This window comes from Apus apus, chromosome 4 (genome assembly GCF_020740795.1).
Source record: "Apus apus isolate bApuApu2 chromosome 4, bApuApu2.pri.cur, whole genome shotgun sequence".
NCBI lineage: Eukaryota > Metazoa > Chordata > Aves > Apodiformes > Apodidae > Apus > Apus apus.
Genome location: NC_067285.1, coordinates 81,050,247 through 81,074,962, shown reverse-complemented (window position 1 = coordinate 81,074,962; position 24,716 = coordinate 81,050,247). Strand labels below are relative to the sequence as shown.

At 38.3% G+C, this 24,716-nt stretch overlaps 1 protein-coding gene across 10 annotated transcripts in view; it reads right to left on the bottom strand.

The window, feature by feature from the left end:
- The window catches only part of TENM3 (teneurin transmembrane protein 3), a 503,658-nt gene that overhangs the window by 161,704 nt on the left and 317,238 nt on the right, over positions 1-24,716 (bottom strand). For all 10 annotated transcript variants that reach the window (XM_051617407.1, XM_051617408.1, XM_051617409.1 and 7 more), the window contains one exon: positions 8,829-9,038. In XM_051617407.1, the coding sequence (XP_051473367.1) occupies positions 8,829-9,038 (210 nt within the window). The remainder of the gene's footprint in view (positions 1-8,828; positions 9,039-24,716) is intronic.

Genomic DNA, 24,716 nt, shown 5'->3' with positions numbered 1-24,716 from the left:
CAAGTGCAAATTCCTCAGTCTTTCTAATATGAAAGACTGACAAGCATCTGTCGGTAGAATTTGCAAGAGCCCTGTTCGCTTCCAGCTAAAACTGCACTTTCTGCTAAAACCAACAAAGTGAAATGACTGACCAAGCTTTCACAGCTGGGGAAAAAACAATAAAATACTTTAAAAAAAAATAAATTAAGAAAAACAAGCCCCAATGAGAGCAGCCGAAAGACTAAGAAACCAGAATATTAAAATAAATAAATAAATTTAAAGATTTTATCTAAACTTCACAGACTTCAGCTAATTCTGTTTCTGGAAGATCTTTCATATTCCCAAAGCTATCAAGGCTCAGTGAGCATTAGAGCTGATAAGAAGGGATTGTAAAACTGCAAGTTCAGGCTGTTGCCACTGACTGATGAACAAATGGGGGTATGTGTAAGATCTTCAGTGCTCTTTTCCTAAATAAGGCTTTTAAAACAATATTTTGTGCTGTGGTAGAGAGTTAAATATATTATATCTTTCCCTCAAATAAAATAACAAATAATTGTAAATGAAAGAATTTAATGTGATGATGCAAGACACTTGCATCTGATCCTTATTTCACATGAGTTATTTACTGTGCACATACACATAATTTGTACTTCTGAAAGTCAGCCTAAGCAGTAAATGGGTAAAGGCCTCAGCTTTGCAATTTATAATGAAAATAAACCCTTTATGTGACTGTTTCCTTCTTCTTTTACCTTCTGTATTATAAATTAACATCTACCATAAATTTGTTAGAGCCTACTTTTCCCCACAAGAGCTGTACATCCTAATTCCTGATCATGACTTCAGGGTTCTTCCACTGACAAACTGCAAGAAAATTTAAATTCAAGCTCCTTATTTTGCAATTAGGAACGTCTGTTCTGTAACCAAGCTAGTCAAAGGAAAGGATGTGTGTGCAAGCACTGGCAAGCAGAGAAGGGATGCATTTTTGACTCTCATGTTCATCTATGCTGCCAGGTACATGTTTGTTCAGTTAAAGTGATCTGACATTTGGGTGCAGCTTTCTTCTTTTGATAAAACTATATTCTGCTTTTGAATTGCACTGTATTCCAGAAACAATCTATCATCACAGATTTTCTTAACTTCCATGATTCTTTGTAATATGATTTGATGGGGAAGGGAGGAGGGGAGGAAATGTCTCTACAGCAGATCATATCCGCAGTACGATGCACAGTTGGCAGGTTGTCCCATCTGGCATGCATTCGAGTCTAAGATGGATAATTTGTCACTCTGAATCCTTTGAAGAGGCAGAAATCATCTTTGGAAAGATACTTTGCAGCAAATGATACAGGAGGTGTGGGGGAGACTGTTCTTTGAAGGCTACAAAGGCCACAATCTGAGGAGAAATAATTGGTCTTGGCTCTTCTGTTAAGTAACAGAGACCAAAAAATACAAAATTCTTTAAGTGAAAAACCTGACTTACAACAATCAGGCGAACTAATTGCGCACCACTTCGCAAAATTCAATTTTGGAGGGGTGAGGGTAAGATTGGGGAACTGTAATTTGCTCTTGGCAAACAGACTGGATGCTTAATTCAAGTGAACAAATGTACATTTTTGTACATTAAGGAAACAATGTTGACAGAAGTTTGGCTTAAAAACCAAAGAAAGAGGATAAAAAGACAGATTCATGAAACTGAAATCAAAAATCAAAAAATAATGAAAAATAAACTGGCTAGCATTCAAGACACACTTTTTTAAGTTATCAAAGAAACTAGATTTGCCCCAAGCACGTGGAACAGATAAATTTGTCAGTCTGTACCTAAAGGATATCGGGCCTTCCTGCGTTATCTCATTTCTGACTGTAAGAGATTAAGTGCATCTGTAGCTACTGAGGAAGCCTGGAAGCACTGCTACACAGTGGTTGAAATGTAACAATCTTTGGCCTCAGAAAAGTCAGCTGGTATATTTAGAGTATGAATTTACTCTGTATTTACAGAAAGCTTGTCAAATACTTCTACTTAGCATCACAGGCATTTTGATTTTCTAGGTATCAAACACTTTTGCTTACGCAATGTTTATGTCAGTATGCACATGCCCTAAAAATACTGGCAGTTTTCCCTGAGAAGAGGCAACCTTATTTTTACGGAATCACGGATTTTGTAATTTTGCAGGATATAAAATGGTCCAGCGAGTGGGAAGGAAAAGTGTCTGTTTTGCAGATGATTTATAGTGGAAGGTATGAACAATTTCAGAGTGAAGTCTGGGCTATAGTAATAAATGTAGTTTTCTGTTACACGTAAACACAAAGTGCACTGCAATGTGCATGCTGCTAATGAAATGCACTTACCATAACTTAGTAGGATAATCTCTGTTATGAACTACAGACTCCTGCATACCTGATCTGAAATGCACATGAGTACTACCAGAAAAGCTCCAGGAGGTTACCTCAATCCACCTTCTCCCAGGCAAACATGGATTTGTTCTCAGCAGTATGACTAACATTTTTATTTATTTTAATTTCACATTACAAAGTGACAAGAGGTTCTGTCACTTCCCCTGGAATAGATTTAGATACTTTAATAGAGCTCCCTGTTATACAGTTTTTCCTGATAATGTGCCTCATTCTTTCCTTTCCTTATTTTCATCTTATTGCTTCTAATTGTATCTCTGCACAGTACACAACACGCTCCATTTCATCTTGTGTTATTTGCTTTCCTTTGTCAGCATGTAATTAATGCTTAGAATATGTCCTGAGTTAAAGTTGTATTCTCTTACCTATTCCCATATATGAATACTGCTATTTTCTACTTGTTTTCATCCAAATATAACTCAATAGTAGAATAAATAGCAATAATTCTAGAACTAATAAGAGAATTTGACAGGAAATTTGAAAAAGCAAGAGCCCCCCCCCCAATATTTATATTCCATTGATGCTATGTCTATGATTCGCTCTTTGTGGATGCACTTGTATACCCAGCTCCCACTACACTTGTTAGTTAGATCATATTGCTGATTTATATCTGATTAAAATTCTCTACTACCATTTCTCCTCAGATTTTCCCTGAATATTCTGCATCTCAGTCCAGTGTACATTTTTCAATCCTAATTTCACTTTATTAGTTTCTGGCCATAAAATTAATTATCTTTGCTGGTCCTTTTCTATTAACTTTTTGGTCTCAGTCGGCACTCAGAACTCTCACTATTTAGTATCACTGGGAAATTTTACGAATGCCATTTTTGCTCCTTCATCTATATAACTAACGATTATGTTAAATAAATCTAAGTTTCCAGCATAACCCTGTGTTGTTCTCCAACACAGCTCCTCGTAATTTGTTCTACTATTCTTAACTACTTCAAACCAAACAGGTCTGTATTAATTTTTCAAGCAACATGCTTTAGGACCAGTGTCAGACCTGAAGACAAATCGTATGCACTGATACAACAATGACAAAACTTAATTTATCACGGATTCTGATACAAGAGGCTAAAAAAATCTAACTGGACAATATGCAAGACAACAGTGAAAACAATGCATGTGGAGACCCACAGAGCTTCCATGGAATCTGGGTGGACTGCCAGTTCTCAGAATGATGGAGAGAAAAAGAAGCAAATTTACACTTCATCAAAAAAATCCAAACAGCTTTTAAGCATTCAACCTCACACCATCCTTTTTTGTGTTTCCTTCTCCCCTAGCACTTTCTCTCCTTTTGTTCTCCCATTATCAGAACTAAACTCCTGTTGACTACATGGCAGGTGACAGCCTGACTGCTAAAACTGAGTTCAGTAGCACATGTAGTCTCCCTTGTGGAATAACTAGGGCAAATCAGGGACAAAATAAAGGCTAGGATGTGTTTTGTAGGCACTAAGCAGGATTGCCAAAAAGTTACATGAGGTACTTCCAACATACTGGCTAAGAATGACCCAATTTGCTGTGGGTCTTTTCAATATTGACAGGTTATTTCCAACATTCTCACAAGCCAGTGTGGTGTGAAGGGAGAAATCACATTGTCCTCTTCCTAGCCTCACAGGAGGAAGAGGAACAGCTGCAAAGAAGGAAAAGATGCCTTAAAGTCACTTGCCTTTTCCACTAGCTTTTAACACAAATCCCTCTGTGTATGTCCGTTCATACTTCGATTTGCTTCTGGTGGGAAGGAAAAGGCAGAACTGAGAAGAGGAAATTTGCTTAATTATGGTGATTCTACATTAATTGAGATACCTATGCAGAAAAAACCCACCACGATAGGTGGAGGGAAAATCTGAAATGTTAAAACACCCAAACAGACCCTTAACAAAATTCATACCTATGCTTTGTACATGTATTGCATCTGGTCATTAATGCTACCAGGCTTGAGTATTTTGCTTGTATTCAGGTGCTTGTATAAAAGCACCTGACTTCTATAAAAGGTTCTGACTTCGGCTTCTTGACATTGTGATATTATAAAATAGTAATACTTTCTGTATGACAGATATTTTTGTATAACCTTTCCCATCAAATTCTAATGAGTCATCTTGAACTAAAGTCTTCATATTTATAGGAGAATTATACCACAGAAGATTTGGTGTCTGTAGAGTGAAATGTCCTACAGTGAGATCTCTGAATATGAAAATCACAGAATCATCCTGGTTGGAAAGGACCTTGAAGATCATCAAGTCCAACAATCACCTAAATCCACCAATCATAACCTAATCTTCCTGTTCAGTGCTTAAATCATAACCCTAAGCACCACACACATATTTCTTTTAAACACTTCCAGGGATGGTGACTCCACCATCTCCCTGGGCAGTCTGTTCCAGTGTCCAATCACTCTTTCGGTAAGGAAGTTCTTGCATGCTATAATCCGACTACTATTATTATTATTACTACTACTACTACTTCACAAATTGAAATTCAGAGTTGTGCTCAAGATTTCCACCTTTTTATTCTTGCAGGAAAGCTTAACCATTTTGAACTGAAAAGCCTATCAATTTGCACCTTCTGTGTGGCTGGAGCAAAATCTTGTTTACTGTGCATCACCTGGCAGATCCTTGATCAAGAAAAACCAGAAAACATACTATATTGACATTTTTTTCAGATCTTCCTATCAGATGAACTATCATCACAAACTGTTATTAAGAAACATAAGCATCTTGTACAACTTCAGTGTTCAAATATACTGTTCAAATGCTGCTGTGAAATACATCTTTCTGTATTTTAAATTTGATGGTTCTACCATAATGTTTCCAATTCAGGGGGTAAAAACCCTCAAATCTGAATTTCTAATTCAGACTCTTAATCTCCACCATCAGTAGTAAGCATTAACATTTCACTATATGTTTTTTTCATAGTGTCTGCTTAACCTAAGAATTTAGCACTGTATTTCTCATTATAATACATGTCTCTTTTGAAATATAAGCTGTTTCTAATTTCAATAAATTCCCCTCCAAGTTCTGACTAATCTCTAATTTTTTTGTGGAAAAAGATTAAGAAGCTTATCAAGATGCTTAAATACAGATATTACATGACTTCTGTTGTTTATATGTAGACTTTATTACATAAAGAAACCCTCTCTACCCCAGTCATATTCAAGAATCCTCTCTTCTCTACTCCTAGTTCACTATTCTTCTCACCTAAACAACTGTTCTTCTTCCCCACAGACATATTCAGATGCCCTTCTACACTAGCTCACTCTTCTTTCTAAATACAATAAAACTAGTAAATTGTTATGAAATCAGACAACAAATAGGCTGACTGCTGGAACACAGTCACTATATCAGCTGTACTGTGGAGAAGAGGAACAACTAGAATAAATTGGCAGTCTATGTAAAGGAACATTGTTACGACTGATGGTCCTAAAAATTTACTTCCTCCTGAATTTCACAAACTATTAAGACACTGCTTTTAGAGAAATTAAATGATTCATAGCAAACTATCCACAACAGTCCTCCTTTGGTCTGAATTTTTGAAGCTCCTAGCATTACCTCCATAAAGACCTTTTTGTTCTACTGTGGTAAGCGTTTGTTAACTTACTTTACTAATTCTCACTTCCCCTTTAGCTAATTCATCAAATGAAAGCTAATTCCCACTGGTCAACAAAACAAACTAACAAAATCCAAAAGCTTCAATTAATATAATTCTAAATACATAATCAGATCCTTTAAACTTTGAGGGAGTTGCTACATAAAGTACATTGGTCAAATGAACTCAGATTGACTAAAGAGAAGGTAATTTAGTTTGTTATTCCGATAAAGTCAATATAACCGAAAACAGTTCAATTATATAATTAATTTTGATCAGTACCTTTTTATCCTAAATGATTCAAAAGTGATCTCCCACCCCCTGCCAACATAAACATCGAACAAAGTCATCCAGAATATGGTATAGGAGCTATTGTGTACCCATTGACATTAGACAGCATGGTAAGCTTCTTTTGCATCTGGATTAATCAAAATACAAGTGGTGAAAAAACCCAACAACCTTCCTCCGTGGAAGTGCTACATATGCTACATTACTTACCATTTTAGCTAAAGAAAATACAATATTAAAAAAAGACTGTACCAAACACCACAATTAAATGAAACATACTTTATACAGTCGATTTGGAGAGGTCCACATACTAGTAAAAAGGCTAAACAACAATGCAAATCATTGAGCAGAAGAAAGTTGTAACTAATGTAGAAATTATTAGCTTAATTATTAAATTCTGATTTTGTCTGTTGTACAAAGAATTGATTTTTTCCCCAACAATAGGCCAACAGTATAAGACATGAGTAACCAATCAAAAGCAAACCAAGTAGCTATTCCAAGTAATATTCATATATGTGCTGGATAAAAGCATCTGTTCTTCACATACTGCAAACCCTGATCCCGCAGCTAACTGCAGGGTGGAAGCTCACTACCAGAACACCCATTGTCTCTTCCTTGTTCAGCAGAAAAGCAAACAACCCCTACTTAAATCATAGCAATCACAGAAACACAGAATTATTGAGGCTGGAAACGACTTCTGTGATCATACAGTATCTGTGGTTAGCAAGTTGAAGCATTCTAACAACAAGTCGCATCTTGTTGAGAGAAAGATCATTAGCTGTATTATATGGCCGCTGGCACTACTAGATTATGAGTATATATATCTCATTGATTTAATTCTTTGACAGCAGGGAAGCAGAAACTGCAAGCACTTGTACTGCAAATACACACTGATCGCAGACATCTGCAGATAGAGGAGACACAGGAACAGAGCAGGAAGTGAGAGGTGGTCGTAAAATCAACATACACATACAGAGTACATTTGGTTTCCCTTCTGCTTAGCATAAGTCTTAGCAAGAACAACTCTTTCAACATATACCATGATGTTACTTCTGTCCAGCTTGCTATTAAAAAAACCTAATTTTGTCCTGCTAAAAAGCCAAGACTTTACTCGTCATGGGACCAGCTGAAATCACTTTGGCTCATCTGGGGTGAAAGCAGTAAGGAACGTTCCTCAAGGTTGGCAAATGCAGACTGGCAAGCAACTGCTGAAAATTTCAGAAGCAGCAAAATGTGAAAACCTAGAGGAACAATGAATACTTACTACCTTCCCAAGAGGCTAGGAGGCATAAGGAGCTCATTCAAAATCTTCAAAATTTTTAGCAGCTTTCTCTTGCTTTTTGCATTTTTCATTTGCAGAGGAAGGGCTGGTGGATACAGTCATCTAAATGTATTAATTTACTGAACTAAAACAGGCTACTTTTTGGGTAACACATACACTTTCTAAGAGATTTCATATTACTACTATATTAAAAGGAAAGGAAGCAGCAGCTGCTTGATATACCCTGGACAATGTATTACCATTTTGATCAAGGTGAACAAGCAAAAATTCTTAAGGATCTTAATCCAAACCCATAAAAATGACAAAGAAAAAAAAGGTTGTCAAATTCACATACACAGCTGTTCTTAGCAGCTTGGCCTTTTAGACACAACACCAAAGCTGCACTCAAAGCTAGGAAGGGAAGGGTAGTTTTTTTGCTCTGCAAAACAATTCAGTCCAACCAAATGATGTGCAATCTGAAGGAAAACATTTCTTCAAACCCCCTCTAGTGGTTAATTTGTAGGAGAGCTCTTCACGATCGAAAGACAGAAATGGTTCTTAAAAAAAGAGGCTTGTTCAAAGCTTTGCTGATCTGCTGGGGGAGAGCTATCAATTAACAAATTATTCTTATAGTTTGCCTATCCCAATAAAATCTGATTAATCATACAACAAAAATGCAACCCTGTGGCTATTATTTTTTATGTTTTAAAAAAATAAAATAAAAAAATGGGCATGATATATATAAGTAGGCATTGGTGTTTCAAGTACATGTCACTCCTGTTGGTTACTCATACTGGTTGGGAGGATGAGAAACATGGAAACATACATCTCAGGAGCCACTGTTGCCTCCTCTCATACCTCTAGATCTCTTTCCTCCATCTAGAGTGTCCCATCCAGTTCTCTTGCCCCAGGGAAACTAAAATAACCTGCTGAACTTGATGAGGTAGTAAAATACAACTTTTACATTACTCTGAAGCTATATATCATGACAGTTTAACCAACCACAGCCTACCCTTTCAAAAGTGCAACTAAAGGCTAGTCCCTTGCTACAAATTACATTACATAACAAATCCTTAATGCCTATTGCTTCATATACATACTGCATTTGAAGATAACTCAGATGAGCTTTTACATATTGGAGGCTACTTTCTTCCTTTCCTTAAGGTAGAAGCACTATTTGTGACATTTAAAGGAAAAGCAGTTTAAAATACAAAGACATTTTGATACCTTAAACTTGTATTAGACAACTTTGTAAGAGGACGGAAAATAAAAGGGTATTCAAGCTACACACAAAGTATGCTCTTCTTACCATGACTTGGGACAGACACTGAAACAGTACCGGTCTGTACTAGATATGAGCTGGCAGTATAGTCCTCATCTGTATCAGAGTCCTGAACTGGCTGGCTGGCATTATTACTTAATAACCACCTCTGGTTGTCATGGAGATTGGGTGATGGAGGAGGGGAGTGTAAATGTTCAGTAACTGATGGACTAGATGAGGAGGATGGCATGGGAGGACCTATGAAAAAAAATACAAAAAATTTAAAATATGGGTCAAGATACCACATGAACAGCAAATAATTTATTTTTTCTGTCAATGAAAGGCAAATAGTGTACTTAAAAAAAAATAAAAATGGACAAACAAAATATAAACTGGTTTAAGTGCTTCAGAAAACACAGCACAATGCCATGACTTTCTACTACATACTTTATGTTAAGCAAAATAGATTAACCTGCAAGGATGCCATTCATAACTACAATTCTAAACTTAAAGGAAAAGAGGGTTTTCTTCCCATCATGTACTTATTTGTTTTTATGGTACTCAGTAGTACAGTTATGCTGCAGAGGTGCAGCACCTTTCTATGTTGTATTTAAGTTTAATGCAATAAATCATATTGGCACCAATAGCTTGAATTATCTTTCCTCTCTTTTGTACACCGCTATAATAATGCTGATTTTTTAATTTTTTTTTTTGCTTTATTATTCAGTTTATGCTATCACATAGTATCTTAAAGATCTCTAAAACACATTGCTAAGTCCTAAAATAGTTGATTTCAATGGAATGAAACCTGTGACAGCCACACCACAAACTGCTTGCTTAACTGTTTCACTTCACTAAGCATCCTCTCAAACTTCTAGCAAACATCACAGTATTATAGAATCGCTTTGGTTGGAAAAGACACATCATTTTAAGACCCAGGTTTGTCTCTGGAAGGAAAGAAAGCACTTACCATTACACAAGTAACCAGTGTGTGAAACCCAAGGTTTGTAGCCAGGGAAAAAATAAAGATCAGGGAATGACATTTTACTTGGGTATTTAAAAGTAGAGGGTGAGCGCATTTTCAAGCTCAAGATAAAGTGCCACCAGATTTTCTTGCTACACCTTGATTTTTTACATTGCTTTCTCCAGTAACCTTGATTTGTGGTTATTTCTTGATCGAGTATTTAATGCATGATTTACGATGCATCCAAACCTATTTATATAGCTGCTATATTTCATTTTTTTAACAACTACAGTAATAGTTAACAATTTATTTTATCAAATACAAATTAGCTCTATAATCTTTTATTTATTTACTTATTTTTAGCTTGGAATGAACCTCTTTTATTTGCACTGGACTTTTCTGACTGGAGTGTAGAACTATAGTAATATGTTCCAGATGTATACTGTCTGAAGTAAATCAGCACCTCAGTAATATCTGTAGAGCTTACACACAACACTGTTCTCCATATGTTTCTCCTCTGTCCTTCTCCATTTACAGCTCATTAACTTCCATAGACAATAGAGCCATGTTTACACAAAACATAATCATACAAAATATCCTGTTGCCTGAAAATGTGTCATGTTCAAGGTGCCTTAATTATTTTGTAAATTCTCTCACTTATCACAATTTATTAATTGTCTCAGTGCTATGTAGCTAGTGACGTTGCACTGCACTGGCGAGCAGCCAGCCAGAAACAGCATCACTTGGGTGCTCCAGCTTACTGAGTTTCCCAGTTCAGAAAACACTGTGTGTCAGGTGTGGGCTGGAAGCTCCCACTAGTGCACTCTGTGGTCATGGATCTCTGCTACTGCAAACATCAGGTGATCAGGGCTGTAACACTAGCAGGAAATCATGCGACTTGGATGATTTGACTTTTATAAATAAACCTAATCCTGAACGACAGTTCTTTCTTGTCTTGAAGTTACATGGTCTGCAGAGAAAAGGGAGCTGGTTATACTGTGAGTCAGCTCTTCACAAGAACCGCAGGCCAACCAGCTGGGATGTGTACTTCTGTACAACTTCATCCAGCACTGGCAGATTTCTGCAGCGAGTTTCTCTTGATCCAAGTGAAAAGACAGATAGCTATCATACTGCCTTTTATAGAATAAGCCCCACATTAAGAAAAAAAAAAAAACCTAACACACTAGAAAGAGGGATCATAAATGATGTGCATACTCCTCTCCAATTCCTTTTTTTACATGGAATGAAAGGAATTTAAAATATTTGGTAATATCTCTTACTGAAGACTTAAAAAACACATTCATAAATCACAAAAAACATTAAGTATGACAAAACCCAATTATATTGATTATAATACTTGTCCATAAAGCTTGGTCAGCTTGGAGGCACACGATTCAAAGAATATGTCATTCTAAGGGAAAACACAAAACCACAAGCATTGATTTTTTTTTTCTCCCTTTTCTGCTTCTTCTGGTTACATCTAGCAAAAAACTATTTTTCTGCTTTGACTTTCTTGCCCATATATTAGAAAAGCAAATGTTCTTGTTTTCACTATGTGACTGATGTAAGATAGTTAGCTATTTCTCACAAGAAGGTATACTGGGCTTAAGAGTACTCAAATCTCAGCTTTTAGGTTAGTTATGAGGACAAACACATTCTAATTTGTTGGTAGTTTAATATTTGAAAATACATGAATTTCAATTATCTTTATGTACTTCAAAAAAATGACCTCATACAAAAATGCAAAAAAGATTTGTTGCAAATATAGACAAACTTCAGAAGGAATGGACTCAAGATAGCAACAGTAAAGATGTGAATACATTTTGCTCCGGAAGTAATACGAGTCCCCAGAGAAAGTAAAACACAAAGAAAATTGGTTGTAAGAACATTAACAAGAAATATACCGAATACATAATGGATACTTTAAATAGACACATACAAGGTACGTAAACATCAAGTAAACATCACAAAAAACTTCTTTCCTGTGAGAGTGACAGAGCACTGGAACAGGCTGCCCAGAGAGGTTGTGGAGTCTCCTTCTCTGGAGACATTCAAAACCCGCCTGGACACGTTCTGTGTGATGTGCTCTAGGTGATCCTGCTCTGGCAGGGGGGTTGGACTAGATGATCCTTCGAGGTCCCTTCCAACACCTAAGAGTCTGTGATTCTGTGAAGTTAATTATGTTTTAAAAAATTGTACCATTCTGCGTTAAGATCAGCACTGATCTAAAAGATGGTATATAAAAAAAGTAAGTTGGAAGCAGAATTGATGACCCATATGGAAAAGCTAAAAGATAAGCCCAAGCTATTAAAAGTTGGCAAATAAACAATGGTGGAGACTGCCATCAATGCCCTGGTAGTAATAGGAGGCATAGAGATGTATGGGACTGTCTAATATTAAATACCTTAAGGCTTAAGTAAGCCTAAGGCTGAGCCTGTGGCCATTGCTGCTGCCTAACACAGCGGGTATTAGAGCAGGGAAACAGGGCGTGGGGTTGGTGTTGCAGCACACAGGAAGGACTAGAGGCAGCATGGGGCCTTCAACCCCAGATCTTCAGGGACACTTCCACCAGGCCACAGCCCAGAACTTACAGTTGTGTCCAAGACACCTACACCTTTTCCCTTAGAAAAAAAGTAATTAGAAGTGCTTTAACTTATTTATATCATTTTATGAAGAATGAATCCAACAGTTGCTCAGCTTTCATCTTCTATCTGTCATCACATGCTAAAGAAGCACTTTGCTTCAACACCAATGGGTGGATAGATGAATTACACACTGCATCTTCACTAGACGTGTTTTAGAGAAAACAGTATTGGACAATTTTGGAACGTGGCATTTAGAAGAAAAGCAGGATGAAAGAGAAGCAGCAGTAATGAACTCCTGCTGTTACAGGGTTGGCAGGATGGAACAGATAACCCAGAAAGGCCCTGCAGAGCCTTGAAATACATACACTTATGAAAACTTCCCAATGTATTAAAACTTCTAAAACTGACATTTTGCTGCCAATATGATACCAACAAGAAAGGAAAAACTTTATTTTATTTTGTAATTATAAATCTACACATTCTCCACATCATGTTTTAATTCAAGAAAGTCTTTGTTGATTCAAGAATTTCTTTAAAGCTGAACTTTTGTTCATATATCTAGACGAGTACCAGGCATTATCAATTCACTTTGCATATTGTGAGTTACATACTATGTAAAAGTAATTTCACTATAAAAAATTGAAGGGCCATTATTTTCATCTCAATCAGGATCACAGAATAATAGAATCACTTAGGTTGGAAAAGACCTTTAAGATAATCAGGTCCAACCTTTAACCCTACACTACCATGCTCACCCCTAAACTGTAACACCCAGGACCACATCTATAAAACTTTTAAACACATCCAGGGATGGTGACTGAGCCACCTCTCTGGGCAGCCTGTTCCAGTGCCTGACAACACTTTCAGAGAAAAAAAATTCCTCATGTCTAGCCTAAACCTCCTCTGGTGCAGCTTTAAGCCATTTCCTCTTTTCCTATCACTATTTGCTTGTGAGAAGAGACCAGCACCTGCCTCTCTACAATGCCCTTTCAGGTAATTGTAGAGGGTGATGACGTCTCCCCTCAGCCTCCTTTTCTTTAGACTAAACAGCCTCAGTTCTCTCAGCTGCTCCTCCTAAGACTTGTTCTCTAGGCCTTTCACCAGCCTAGCTTCTCTTCACCCTCTCCAGTACCTCTATGTCTTTCTTGTATTGAGGGACCCCAAACTGGACACAGCACTCAAGGTGAGGCCTCACTAGTGCTGAGTACAGGGGGACAATCACTTCCCTAGACCTGCTAGCAAAACTATTTCTAATACAAGCCAGGATGCCATTGGCCTTCTTGGCCACCCTGGGCACACTGCTGGCTCATATTCAGCTGCTTGTTGATCAGTACCTTGAAGTTCCTTTCTGCTGGACAGCTTTCCAGCCACTCTCCTCCAAGCCTGTAGGACTGCATGGGGTTGTTGTGGCCCAAGTCCATGGCCCAGCACTTGTCCTTGTTGAACTTGACCTCAGCCCTTCTATCTAGTCTGTCCAAGTTTCTGTAAAGCCTCCCTACCCTCAGGCAGATCAACACTCCCACCCAACTTAGTGTGGTCCACAAAATTCCTGAGGGTGCATTCTCTCTCCTCATCGAGGTAATTCATAAAGCTGTTAAACAGAAGTGGTCCTAGTACTGAGCCCTGAGGAACACCACTAGTGACTGGTCACCAGCTGGATTTAGCTGGTGACCATTCACACCACTCTCTGGGCCAGGCCATCCAGCCAGTGTTTTATCCAACAGAGAGAATGCCCATCCAAGCCATGAGCAGCCAGTTTTTTCATGAGAATGCTATGGGAGACAGTGTCAAAGACTTTACAAAAGTCCAGGTAGACAACACCTACAGGATGCATAAATTGTACACCTAACTCTTAGATACAATTTCTGATGGCTGCTTAAGGCATTACAAGAGTAGGCAGCTCTGTTTAGGTTGTTTAGCTGTGGCAGAACAGTGTATTTTTCCTTTCACAGTCTTTGCAGTCCTTGTCACTGAGGCTGAAGAAAAAAACCCTCCTCTATCTGCATCTCAAAGACAGAGGGGGAAGAGTCTTATTTTGAAGTTAGTCGTAAAGAGCACTTACTGACTTCAACGTCAGTAAAAAAATGCTATTAAATTACAAATTGCAAGGTAGGTATCTCCTTTCTTTACTTAAATTAATGGGATTTTTGCTAGTGACTTCAAGGAAATTAAGATTTCATGTTATTTTAAATGGCACTATTATGTCATATAAACCTCAAACCATACCACATACTGTGGAAAAAAAAATGTGTTCTACATATAATGGCTCACTAGCAGTAGATACATACATATATATGCATTTTGTACTTTGCCCCTCACAACAGGAAAAGACAAGTTGCCTTTTTTTTTTTTTAAATAAAACAGTTAATGGGATGTTTAAAAAACACGATCAGATAGGCAGTGGTTTGTGAAGGTCAGAAATAATGTGTCTTCTGGCTAAATTAATTAGAAACCAAAATACTTTCAAACAGGCAGAAGGACACTTAAAGCCCTTTGGAATCAAGCTGAGATAAATCTCTGCAATCTGTTCTAGGACTTCCCAGCATGCTGAAAGCAGTAAAGACACTCTTGTTAAATAAAGCACCTACACCCTCCTAACAAGTTTACCGACCACATCCCAAAGTTTCAGTTTCCAATGTATCACATGTAGATTAACCCAAAAAAAGCCCCCTAAAAAACCCAGAACCCCACATCTGGCATGTACAACCCTAAACAAGCAGATTTTGGACCTCTTAATCTCTGTGTATAACAGAGTAAGTCAGCAATAAGGGAGTTTTGATTGTAAGCCCATTTTTTATTCTGGACTCCCTGTATGCTCTCCAACCTGTATGACTTGGCATTGGCATTTATCTCTCTGCTGGATTTTGCAGACTTCTGCAGTCAACCTGCAGTGACAGTTACCTCTTAATTAAAACTCTACATGCAAATAGAACTACTGAAAAGTGTTATGACATAGCACATGAATAATCATTATTTATAACCAACACAGATCTTTATCTACTTATACCATTACAGCTACTCTGAAGATCTCCCCAAGGATATACATGCATTGACCGTCTTTCAAGTATATACACACATAAATATGCACATATATAAGACTGTATAAATACACCTATAGTGAAGAACATTTGGGGTAGAAGAACTATGTTCTGAGAATTCTTCTAGAAGTAAATGCTTTCAAAAGGTATAGAAAAGATTGTTGCAATCTACTGTGGGTTTTCCATTTAATTGTTCTTGATTTGCTTTGTTTGTACACATAATGGATAATGACCCTGAATTGGGAAGAGTATTTTCCAAGTTTCAAACCCCTCCAGGAGCTGATGAACTGTGATTACCTCTCAGATGCAAATCTTAAATACAAATGACATCTACCTTTTCTAGATTTCCTTGAAGAGTTATTAATTCTAAATGAAACAAGTGCATTATCTTGACATGTATTTTAACTCACAAAGTTGCAACTGCTTCTGTAGACTGTGAACACTGAAAATTTACAAGACTATAATCAGAGAACATTGATTTGAAAACAAAAGCAATTCATTAAAAAGCAAGAGAAATGCTGGCCTGCAATATTGTAATTTGGTTTTTTTCTTCTTGGAAATGTAGTATAATAATCACAGCCTATAATACAAAGCTTGTAATTGTCTTCTGAAAAAGAGAAAGATTTCTTAAGAAAAATGGTTATGCATTAGAACTGACACTCATTTCTGAAGCAAATGCATTTTGGTGGTTTTGGAAATTTAACAGCTCCTGCTCAGCAGATTGCTACATGAAAAGAAGTACCCTGTTCTTAAAAGGGTCAGACTGCATGATCACAATGGCTCCTTCTCCAATCTTGAGTTCAGGTAGTGCTCATCTTCACTTTAAATAGGAGTTTTGTCTGTAAAGAAATTGCAGAATCTGAGCCTTAACTGATAGATTAGCCTAACTGAAGTGCATTGCTCTCACTACCTTTTAAATTTTTTTTTATTCTTATTGTTAGTATTTTCAAAAGGAATTACCTTACAACACAAAGACCAGGTGCAGAGCAGAGGTCTACTCAGCTAAGCAGACAGTTCATGAGCTGAACCAAAAATTCAAGCATCTCTAGGGTCCAGGTTTTATTTCTAGGAACTATTCTGCTCAACTCATACAAATTTTCTACGTTATTTCCCACAATATTAGTTAATAAGTAGGCATGCAAAATATTGGAAGGGGAACAGAGAGCTATTTCCATAAGAGTGAAAATCCTCATTCTCCTCTGAAAATAATTTTAAGTGATAGGTCTCTGTATTTTTACAGAGACCGCCTTTTTTCTTTTCTTTTCTTCTTTTTTTTTTTTTTTTTTTGGGTCGGGGCAGTTTTGGACAGAAGCAAGCTGATGAAATCAGCACCAGACTGTGAAATGTTTTGATTTACTCTTATCTTCACTTCTCACATTAAAATGTCACCTCTCCATTTAGAACATCTGCTGGGATTCAAGCTCCTCTTCCTTGTGATGAGAGCCACATCCAGCAGAGCCTGGACAAGGAGACACCACCTCAGCCACTGACTCAGCTGTACAAATTGTGTGCTCACAATTTTGGCCATGCCCACTACCACTTGCAACCAACTTGCAAGCCTCAGCAGTGCTTGAACTGTGCAGGCTCCTGGGGAGCTCTGCCACTGAGCTGGCTCCTGCTGAAATCTGGCCAAATTACAGAGGTGCATGGTCTCTGTACAGTCATACGCAGCTGTGTAGCAATGCAACACAAAAGGCGCTCATTTGCAGCTAGGAGTTCTGCCTCAGTCACAGCCCTGTACTACTGCTCTCACTGTGCTCTCTGCTTCACTGACCACTTCATGGGAGAGGGCAGGACTGGTCTCTTGAGGGGAGATGATGTGAAGCCAGTTGTTCTCTCTACTCCCTATCCATCAATTCATGTGCAAAACAAGTAGGTCAGCACCACACAGTGCTGTAGACAGAACCAAATCCTCCTCAAAAACCTGCCAGGATTTGCTTGCTCAGAACCCCCTAACTACAAACCCATCAAAGACACAAGGAAAAACCAGAAAAAAACCCCATTGGTGGGTTTTTTTGCATTTCCAGAAACGGACTTGAGCATCAAAATTGGAGCTGCTGGCCTGTACTGTAATTAGTGTATGGAAAATACACTCTCAGTCTCTGTATTATATGAACTCAGTGATGAGGCTGAAGAGTTGACCAAGCTTCCACTCTCAATCCTGACCTCTGTAAAAGACTGTAATTTTTCTGGATGCTGATATTCTTTCAGATGGCAATTCACAAAGAGCAATCACCTAAAAAAGTAACCTTTGAAGAAATGCATCTTTATTCTTCCTATCCATGACTTTTTAATGTTAGAGGTGAAATCACAGAATCTTAGGTGTTGGAAGAGACCTCAAAAAATCATCTAGTCCAACCCCCCTGCCAGAGCAGGGTCACCTAGAGCACATCACACAGGAACGTGTCCAGGCGGGTTTTGAATGTCTCCAGCAAAGGAGACTCCACAACCTCTCTGGGCAGCCTGTTCCAGTGCTCTGTCACTCCCACAGGAAAGAAGTTTTTTGTGATGTTTACGTGGAACCTCCTATGTTCCAGTTCGTACCCATTGGCCCTTGTCCTATCACTGGACATCACTGAAAAAAGCCGGGCTCCGTTCTCCTGACACTTGCCCTTAACATATTTGTAAACATTGATGAGGTTGCCCCTCAGTCTCCTCTTCTCCAAGCTAAAGAGACCCAGCTCCCTCAGCCTTTCCTCATAAGGGAGATGTTCCACTACCTTAATCATCTTTGTAGCTCTGCGCTGGACTCTCAAGCACTGCCTTGTCCTTCTGGAACTGAGGGGCCCAGAACTGGACACAATACTCCAGATGCAGCCTCACCAAGGCAGAATAGAGGGGGAGGAGAACCTCTCTTGACCGACTAACCACACCCTTTCTAATACACCCCAGGATGCCATTGGCCTTCCTGGCCACAAGGGCACATTGCTGGCTCATGGTCATCCTCCTGTTCATCAGAACCCCCAGGTCCCTTTCTCCTACACTGCTCTCCAGCAGGTCAGCCCCCAGCCTGTACTGGTACATGGGGTTGCTCTTCCCCAGATGCAAGACTCTACTCTTGCCCTTGTTTTCATTTCATAATTTCATCATTTCATCAAGATTCTCCCTGCCCAACTCTCCAGCCTGTCTAGGTTTCATGGATTGAGCCATGTCACATCTGTTTTATCATTCTTCCAGCATGACTCTGTGGTAGCATATGTACTTTGTATTTTCAGTCATGCTTTGGGTTAAATTAGGGGGTGGCAAAAAAGTATTTTTGGAAGAGGACAGGAAATGTATCTTGAAGAAGACAAGAGGACTTTTGGGATTTTTTTTTGGAAGGGACTCGGGGAGAGGCTTGTTAAAGTGAAAATAAATCTTTTGAGAATGACTCACAAGTCATCTGGCTTTCAGAATCAGGTAATTTGCCACCCTCATTCCTCCTACCTTGGTAGGAAGTAGTCTAAAGAGGAATCAAAATAAATACTAATTAACTAAATTCTATCGGGCCTTACATGAGAACAGCAGCCAAAGCAATGGTAGGGATGGCAGTTTTCCTACTTTTGCTACTAGTATGGCTGCTGCCTGGCAATCTATTATAAAGGGAACCATATCTTTGAAGCCACACATCCAGAGAATGACTCTTAATGACATTGGATTGACCATGTTTGCAGACCACAGAATATGACTTGTTGCTTTAGAAGGGTGCATGGCAATTTAAAGAGATTTTGATAGAAGCTAACAAAGATCAACAAACTGCTGAAAAAGTGTTCCATAAAACTCACCTATAAAGCGAATATATTATTTCTCAATATTCAAATTAGTTCTTTTTAGTCTGGTTAGCTGCATTCTTTTGACCATTAGTTATTTCAAAAGATCAGAGCTGTGGCACAGCAAAGGAGGAGAAGGGGGATGATGATGAGGAAAGATGTGATGGCTGTTGCCATCTTCACCAGCTCCTGATGAAAACCTGCCCCATGGCCTGGCACTCATCCCAATATCAACTCTGTGCATTTCCCAGCATGGTCCTGCAAGGAGCAGCACACTGCCGGGCAGCCACCAGAATGAGCAGTGCTACTGCCAGAGTCTTCCATATGAAGTAAAATATCATGCCATTACACCCTTCTTTTTAACCAACAAAATAAGCAAACAAATAAAATTTCCCATAAAACTGAAGAACCAGTGATACTCACAAAGCCGTAAATTTAGTGATGTGAAAGGAGAAAGCAGTTCTGTTAAAGAAACATCACACTTGCCTAATCAGAGAAGTCTTGAACTTCATTGGGTTCGTACGTCTGAAGGCAACACAACTGAGTAAGTACTTTTGGTAGCTCTTTGTTGCTCTGTTTTCGTAAGCCCTTCCCTTCTTGCTGCACTTCCAAGTTCCATTCCTTGTTGGGGCTTTTTTTCCTGCTATATTGAATGTAACTCCTTAACAAAGGAGCTTTGGGGAGAGGAGGAATTAGAGAATTACCAGAAAATTATTGATTGTTGTCTCACGCAGTCCCACTCTCACAAGCAACGGGACATTTACTGGACATTGATGTCTCATTACATCTAGTATGTAATTTATTTCTCTGCTGGAACAGAACTTATCAGCTTTGCTCATGTGGAGAAAATGTTTCTGCCTTAGAAACAAATAGACCTCTGCAGGCAGGAAGCTGGAAAGCTTAAATGAATACCTGCCATATGATCACCAAAGTTAGCTTGCTACCAAAGCTGCTCAGGCAGCAGTATTGAAATGGGTTGGACGTGTCATTTTAGGGCCAGATTTTTTGAGTCTTGTTGAAGGATGATTTAGAAAACTGACAACAATAAAAACTGTTGGGTATTGAGAACTCAGCGGAAGCTGGGCTCTTTTATTTAGGTGCTTCAGGAAATTCAGCATTAAACAAAAAACCTGTGTCAACAAAGTTATTTTTGCCTGAATACATAAACAATAATATTTTAACCAGTGTGAAAATCTATTCAGTATTTATAAAGCACTGCAAAGTTGCACATTTTTAGTTACTCTCTTCTACCATAAGAAATTATTGCAATCTAAAACAGAATATATTTTGACTTGTTATGTAAACCCCCTATTTCATAGCTTTTAATTTTGTAACATTTTATCTGTGTTTATACTTGGCAGGACTGCACTGTGCTCTAGACAAACGTAGAACTTAAACACATACATTTCACATACAGTTAGTTATCCATTCAAGTTCAGAAGAATGGAGACTTAACATTTCTTTAAAAAATATACAGACCTCTCACATTAGCTTAGGTAGGTCAGAAAATGCTGAATGGAGGTAAAAAAAATCCTTCTGCCTTCAGACTAAACTTGGAAAATTTCAGGCCAAAATTGTTTTTCATAAAGTTATGAGCTAATGAATAAAAGGGGGTTCTAATAAAGTTTCATGAAATGTTAGCTATAAACCACAGCAGTAATAACGTAATCTTTATTTCTTTGCCAATTTGACCACTTCAGAATAGTAAAAAACTGAGTAAAGTAAGTCACACCTGTTACTTCTAAGAGGTTTTATCTCAAGGAAAACAGAAAAGCCCCAAAAGACTGGGCCAAAATACATGAGGAAAATTCCAAAATAGAGAAAAAACTTGTTTATGCCTGACTGGAGCCAAGGGTAATGAACTATAGCATCATAGAATGAAACCTCTTTACCAAGTTGCTTCCAGATCCTTAGGCCTTTGTCCAAGGACCCGGGAAATGCCAACTGGGCCATCCAAATCTGCCAATAGACAGAGATTATTCATCTCTTTGAAAAGGAAATTCTTGTCTGAGTGCTTTGCAAACTCAAAAACAACTGCTCTTCATCTAACCACTAGGATCACCAGCACAAGCTGCATAAGCCTCTGAGTTCCTGAAATATCATTAATGTTGAAACATTACACTTTCAAGATGCACCTCTCGGTACCTGTAAAACCTGCCAGATAAAAGCTAAGTACTAGACAGAAAGCATTTAAAGGCATCAGTCCGGAAGCCATGCCCTGTAAAACTAAAATTCTTCATATACTTTACTGCATATACTTTCCAAGATTATCCACTCCCTCACATCAACCTTCATAAACCTCTACTGCCAAAACACCTACCAAAGCACTTACTAATAGGAAAAGACGTGAAATTCAACTGCTTTTTTACTCTCTGAAAAAGACACTTTTTAACAGGTTCTTGGCCAAGATTGCATTTGTATTCACACAATGCTCCTTTTATAAAAAGAAATAATAAAACCAATTATGGGAGCAACCCCTGAAAAAGCCAACTAATGCTTTGACTTTGTCCACATTCGCATCAGCACAAAGTAACTAATTTTATATGATGCTTGATAATGCAGCACTATGTAAGGAAAAGATTACACAGGAATTCTTACAAGCTAAATCATTCTTTTTGAAAGGATCAGACCACATGAAATGCAATTTATAAGCACAGAGAAAAAGAAAACCACAGAACTGAAACCATGTTTACCCACGCTTCATTCCTTTTGTACTTTGGCATGTTTATGCTTAACAAGCATGCAGTTTTCTGACGCAATTGCTGTTATTATATGGTACCTGATTTAGCCTTGTACACTCTAAATGCTGTATCTACATGAAGAGAGATAAAGACAAAGGAATCGTCTTAGCTCTCTTGCTTAGTTCACTGAGATGCTTTCTTTGTGTTGCTTGTATTTGTTATTTATCTTTGAGGTATACTAGTAGTCCAAATAATAATTCATCACATGTTTTCTGATGCAGTTACCATTCAATATGTGTTTTCTGAAGCAGTTACAGCCTGCAAAGTCAATTCTTGGTCAGAATTTTTACATCCACAAGTAGAAAAAAAATCACAGGATACTTTCAAGTCAGATTCTGTCAAACAGAGGATGATAATCAATGCAGTTTAATACAAACCCCTCTGTCACACTGGTGTTACGATTATGTGTGCTGAGGTGAGCAGTCAGTGATACTAAGAACCATACACAAATTTCTTTTGAATAAAAATGATGCATCAGCCCATAACATTCATCAGCCTATGCAAACTCTCAGGAATCTAACTTTCACTGCATGTGTCTTTTTGGATCTGTTTATTTCAGATGATGTGGTATGAATGATGGTATAATAAATTTTACTATATTTTAGGCATAAATGACTCACACATCATGCCATTTGAAAGAAAAGATCCTAACATGAAAGGAGAGTATGTTACTGCAGCTGCTCCATGGGAACAACAACATATTCATTTGGAAGGAAAATGCACTTTTGAAAATGTCTGATTAGCAGAAAAAGCAGAAAACAATTAATTATAAACGATAATACACAAAACAACTGCTTTACTTGACATTTTTATGGTTACAGTCTGTTTTCATGGAATCTATTGGATTAAAATGCATCCAGCTCTTCCCTTCCCACGCCCAGCTAAGATTAATCTTCATTGATGTTATCCATAAAAAAAAACCCTTTAATTTTCTATAAACCACACTTTGAAGGAGGGGCTCCCATGCTAATTGAATGTAGAGTTGCTGGACAGATTGCACCAAATTGTCTTCTTCCTTCAGTCATCGCCTACTAGGATCCCAGTTTGGGTCACAGAAACACATGTTCCCTCTTCTTTTAGCTTCGTAAAATACTGTATTTTTATCTTGCATGCCTCCTGTCCTCTGCAAGGTTATGAATTGAGTGCTGCATGGGTGGCAGGCAATGTAACTCTAAGAACTGCACAACATACATAAAGTGAAGGTATTGCCATCACGGCATCTATGACCTCCTAGAGACAAGCCTTCTGGTTGTCCCAGTCTTCCCTTTCACAGCAAAGAAACATCTACCTCTCTACCTTCCTTCATCTTACCTCTCCTTGCCCTTTTAATTCCATACACTTGTATTCATGGACACCCTTTTGATTTTCCCTCATACTGCAATTAAAAACTTTCACATGCTTTTTCTGTTACAAATTAATTAATTTATAGTAGAAAAGGAAGGGAACTTCCAGCAAAGAATTACAATGACATATGGGAGTGTTGAACGTAGCCCTAGTTAAATAACTATGCTATTTAATGCAAATCACTGGCAAAGTTAAATACACATAGAAATTATTTACAGCATTTTGTGATATGTACATGGAATAACATAAATACACAGGTAGCTAATAATGATGTTGCTTCTTTTGATGAAAGCAAACTCAGACATGTTTAAAAAAAATGTCCTAACTGGATACAGTTAGGCACTTTATGGAATATCCCCTAACAATGTATCAAAAGGAACTCTTCAGACTCTTCAACAGGAGAAGAGATGATAACTACCTTTATAACCACCTGTTTCTGGAGAGGCATTTCAGATGGTTAACCCAACTTTTGGTCACTGTAAGATAAACACAGGCAGAGAAAGAGCTAACCAGAGAAAAGGCACTTTAATGTTTTGCTTGGTTGAGGCCAGAGGATTAAGTTCTGCCTTCCACCTTCCAGGTGAATGTCCTGGGGCTAATGAGCCCTAGGCTAATTGCAAAGCAACTTGTTCTCCCTCTTTTTTTTTTTTTTTTTTCATTAGAATCTCTGTAGAACTGTGTTTAGTTCCTCATCAAGATGAATGCCAAGCCTGCTAAATTTTTCATGACACTGAATTCTTGTTCTCCTGCCAGCCCCAGTTATGTGTGAACATTTTAGGCTCCCTCAGGCATTTATTTTACTACAGAGTCCTGAAATACTTAAGTCTATTAAGACTTAAAATAAACATGCAAAAAGGAGGAAACTGCTAGTTGTTCTCCCAGTCTATGTCTTAAGGAGGCAAAGCCTGGAAATTATTCTCAGTGTCACTGGTGAATAGATATATTCAGCAACAAACCCATCAAGCCATGTCAGCTACCACAGCTGGGTTCAGCCCCGGCTGAACCACGGCAGAAGCAGGACCGTCGCAGGCTGGGAAGAGCCAGCCAAACAGGGCTGAGACTGGGAGAATCAGCTGGACTGCAAGTGCTGGAGCATAAGAAGTCATGCTTTCCAGAAAAGCTGGATTTACTAAACACACACACAATGACTATTCTGCACGTGTGTTACCCCTGGGTTTGCGCCCAACTGAGTCCCTGCCTGCTCCCTTGCTGCCAGGAATGGGGGTGGCTGGGAGCAGACTGTGACTGAAGAATAATTCACACAGCTTGGCCTCGGTTACCCTCCTCACCAAAGGCCCTTCTGGAGGAGAATGTGTGCTGGCTGCAAGCAAGGCTGGCCTGCTGGGTGCAAAGAAGTGCGAGCTTGAGAAAAGAAGGCCAAACACCAAAAGATTTCAACCAGGCCTTGAAAGGCAGCAGATGACTGACTGAATTAACCACTAGGCTGCAAACCTATCTCATAGGCTCTGAGCTGTGCATCCCTGAACTACAGAAAGGAACTGAAAGAACACTCAT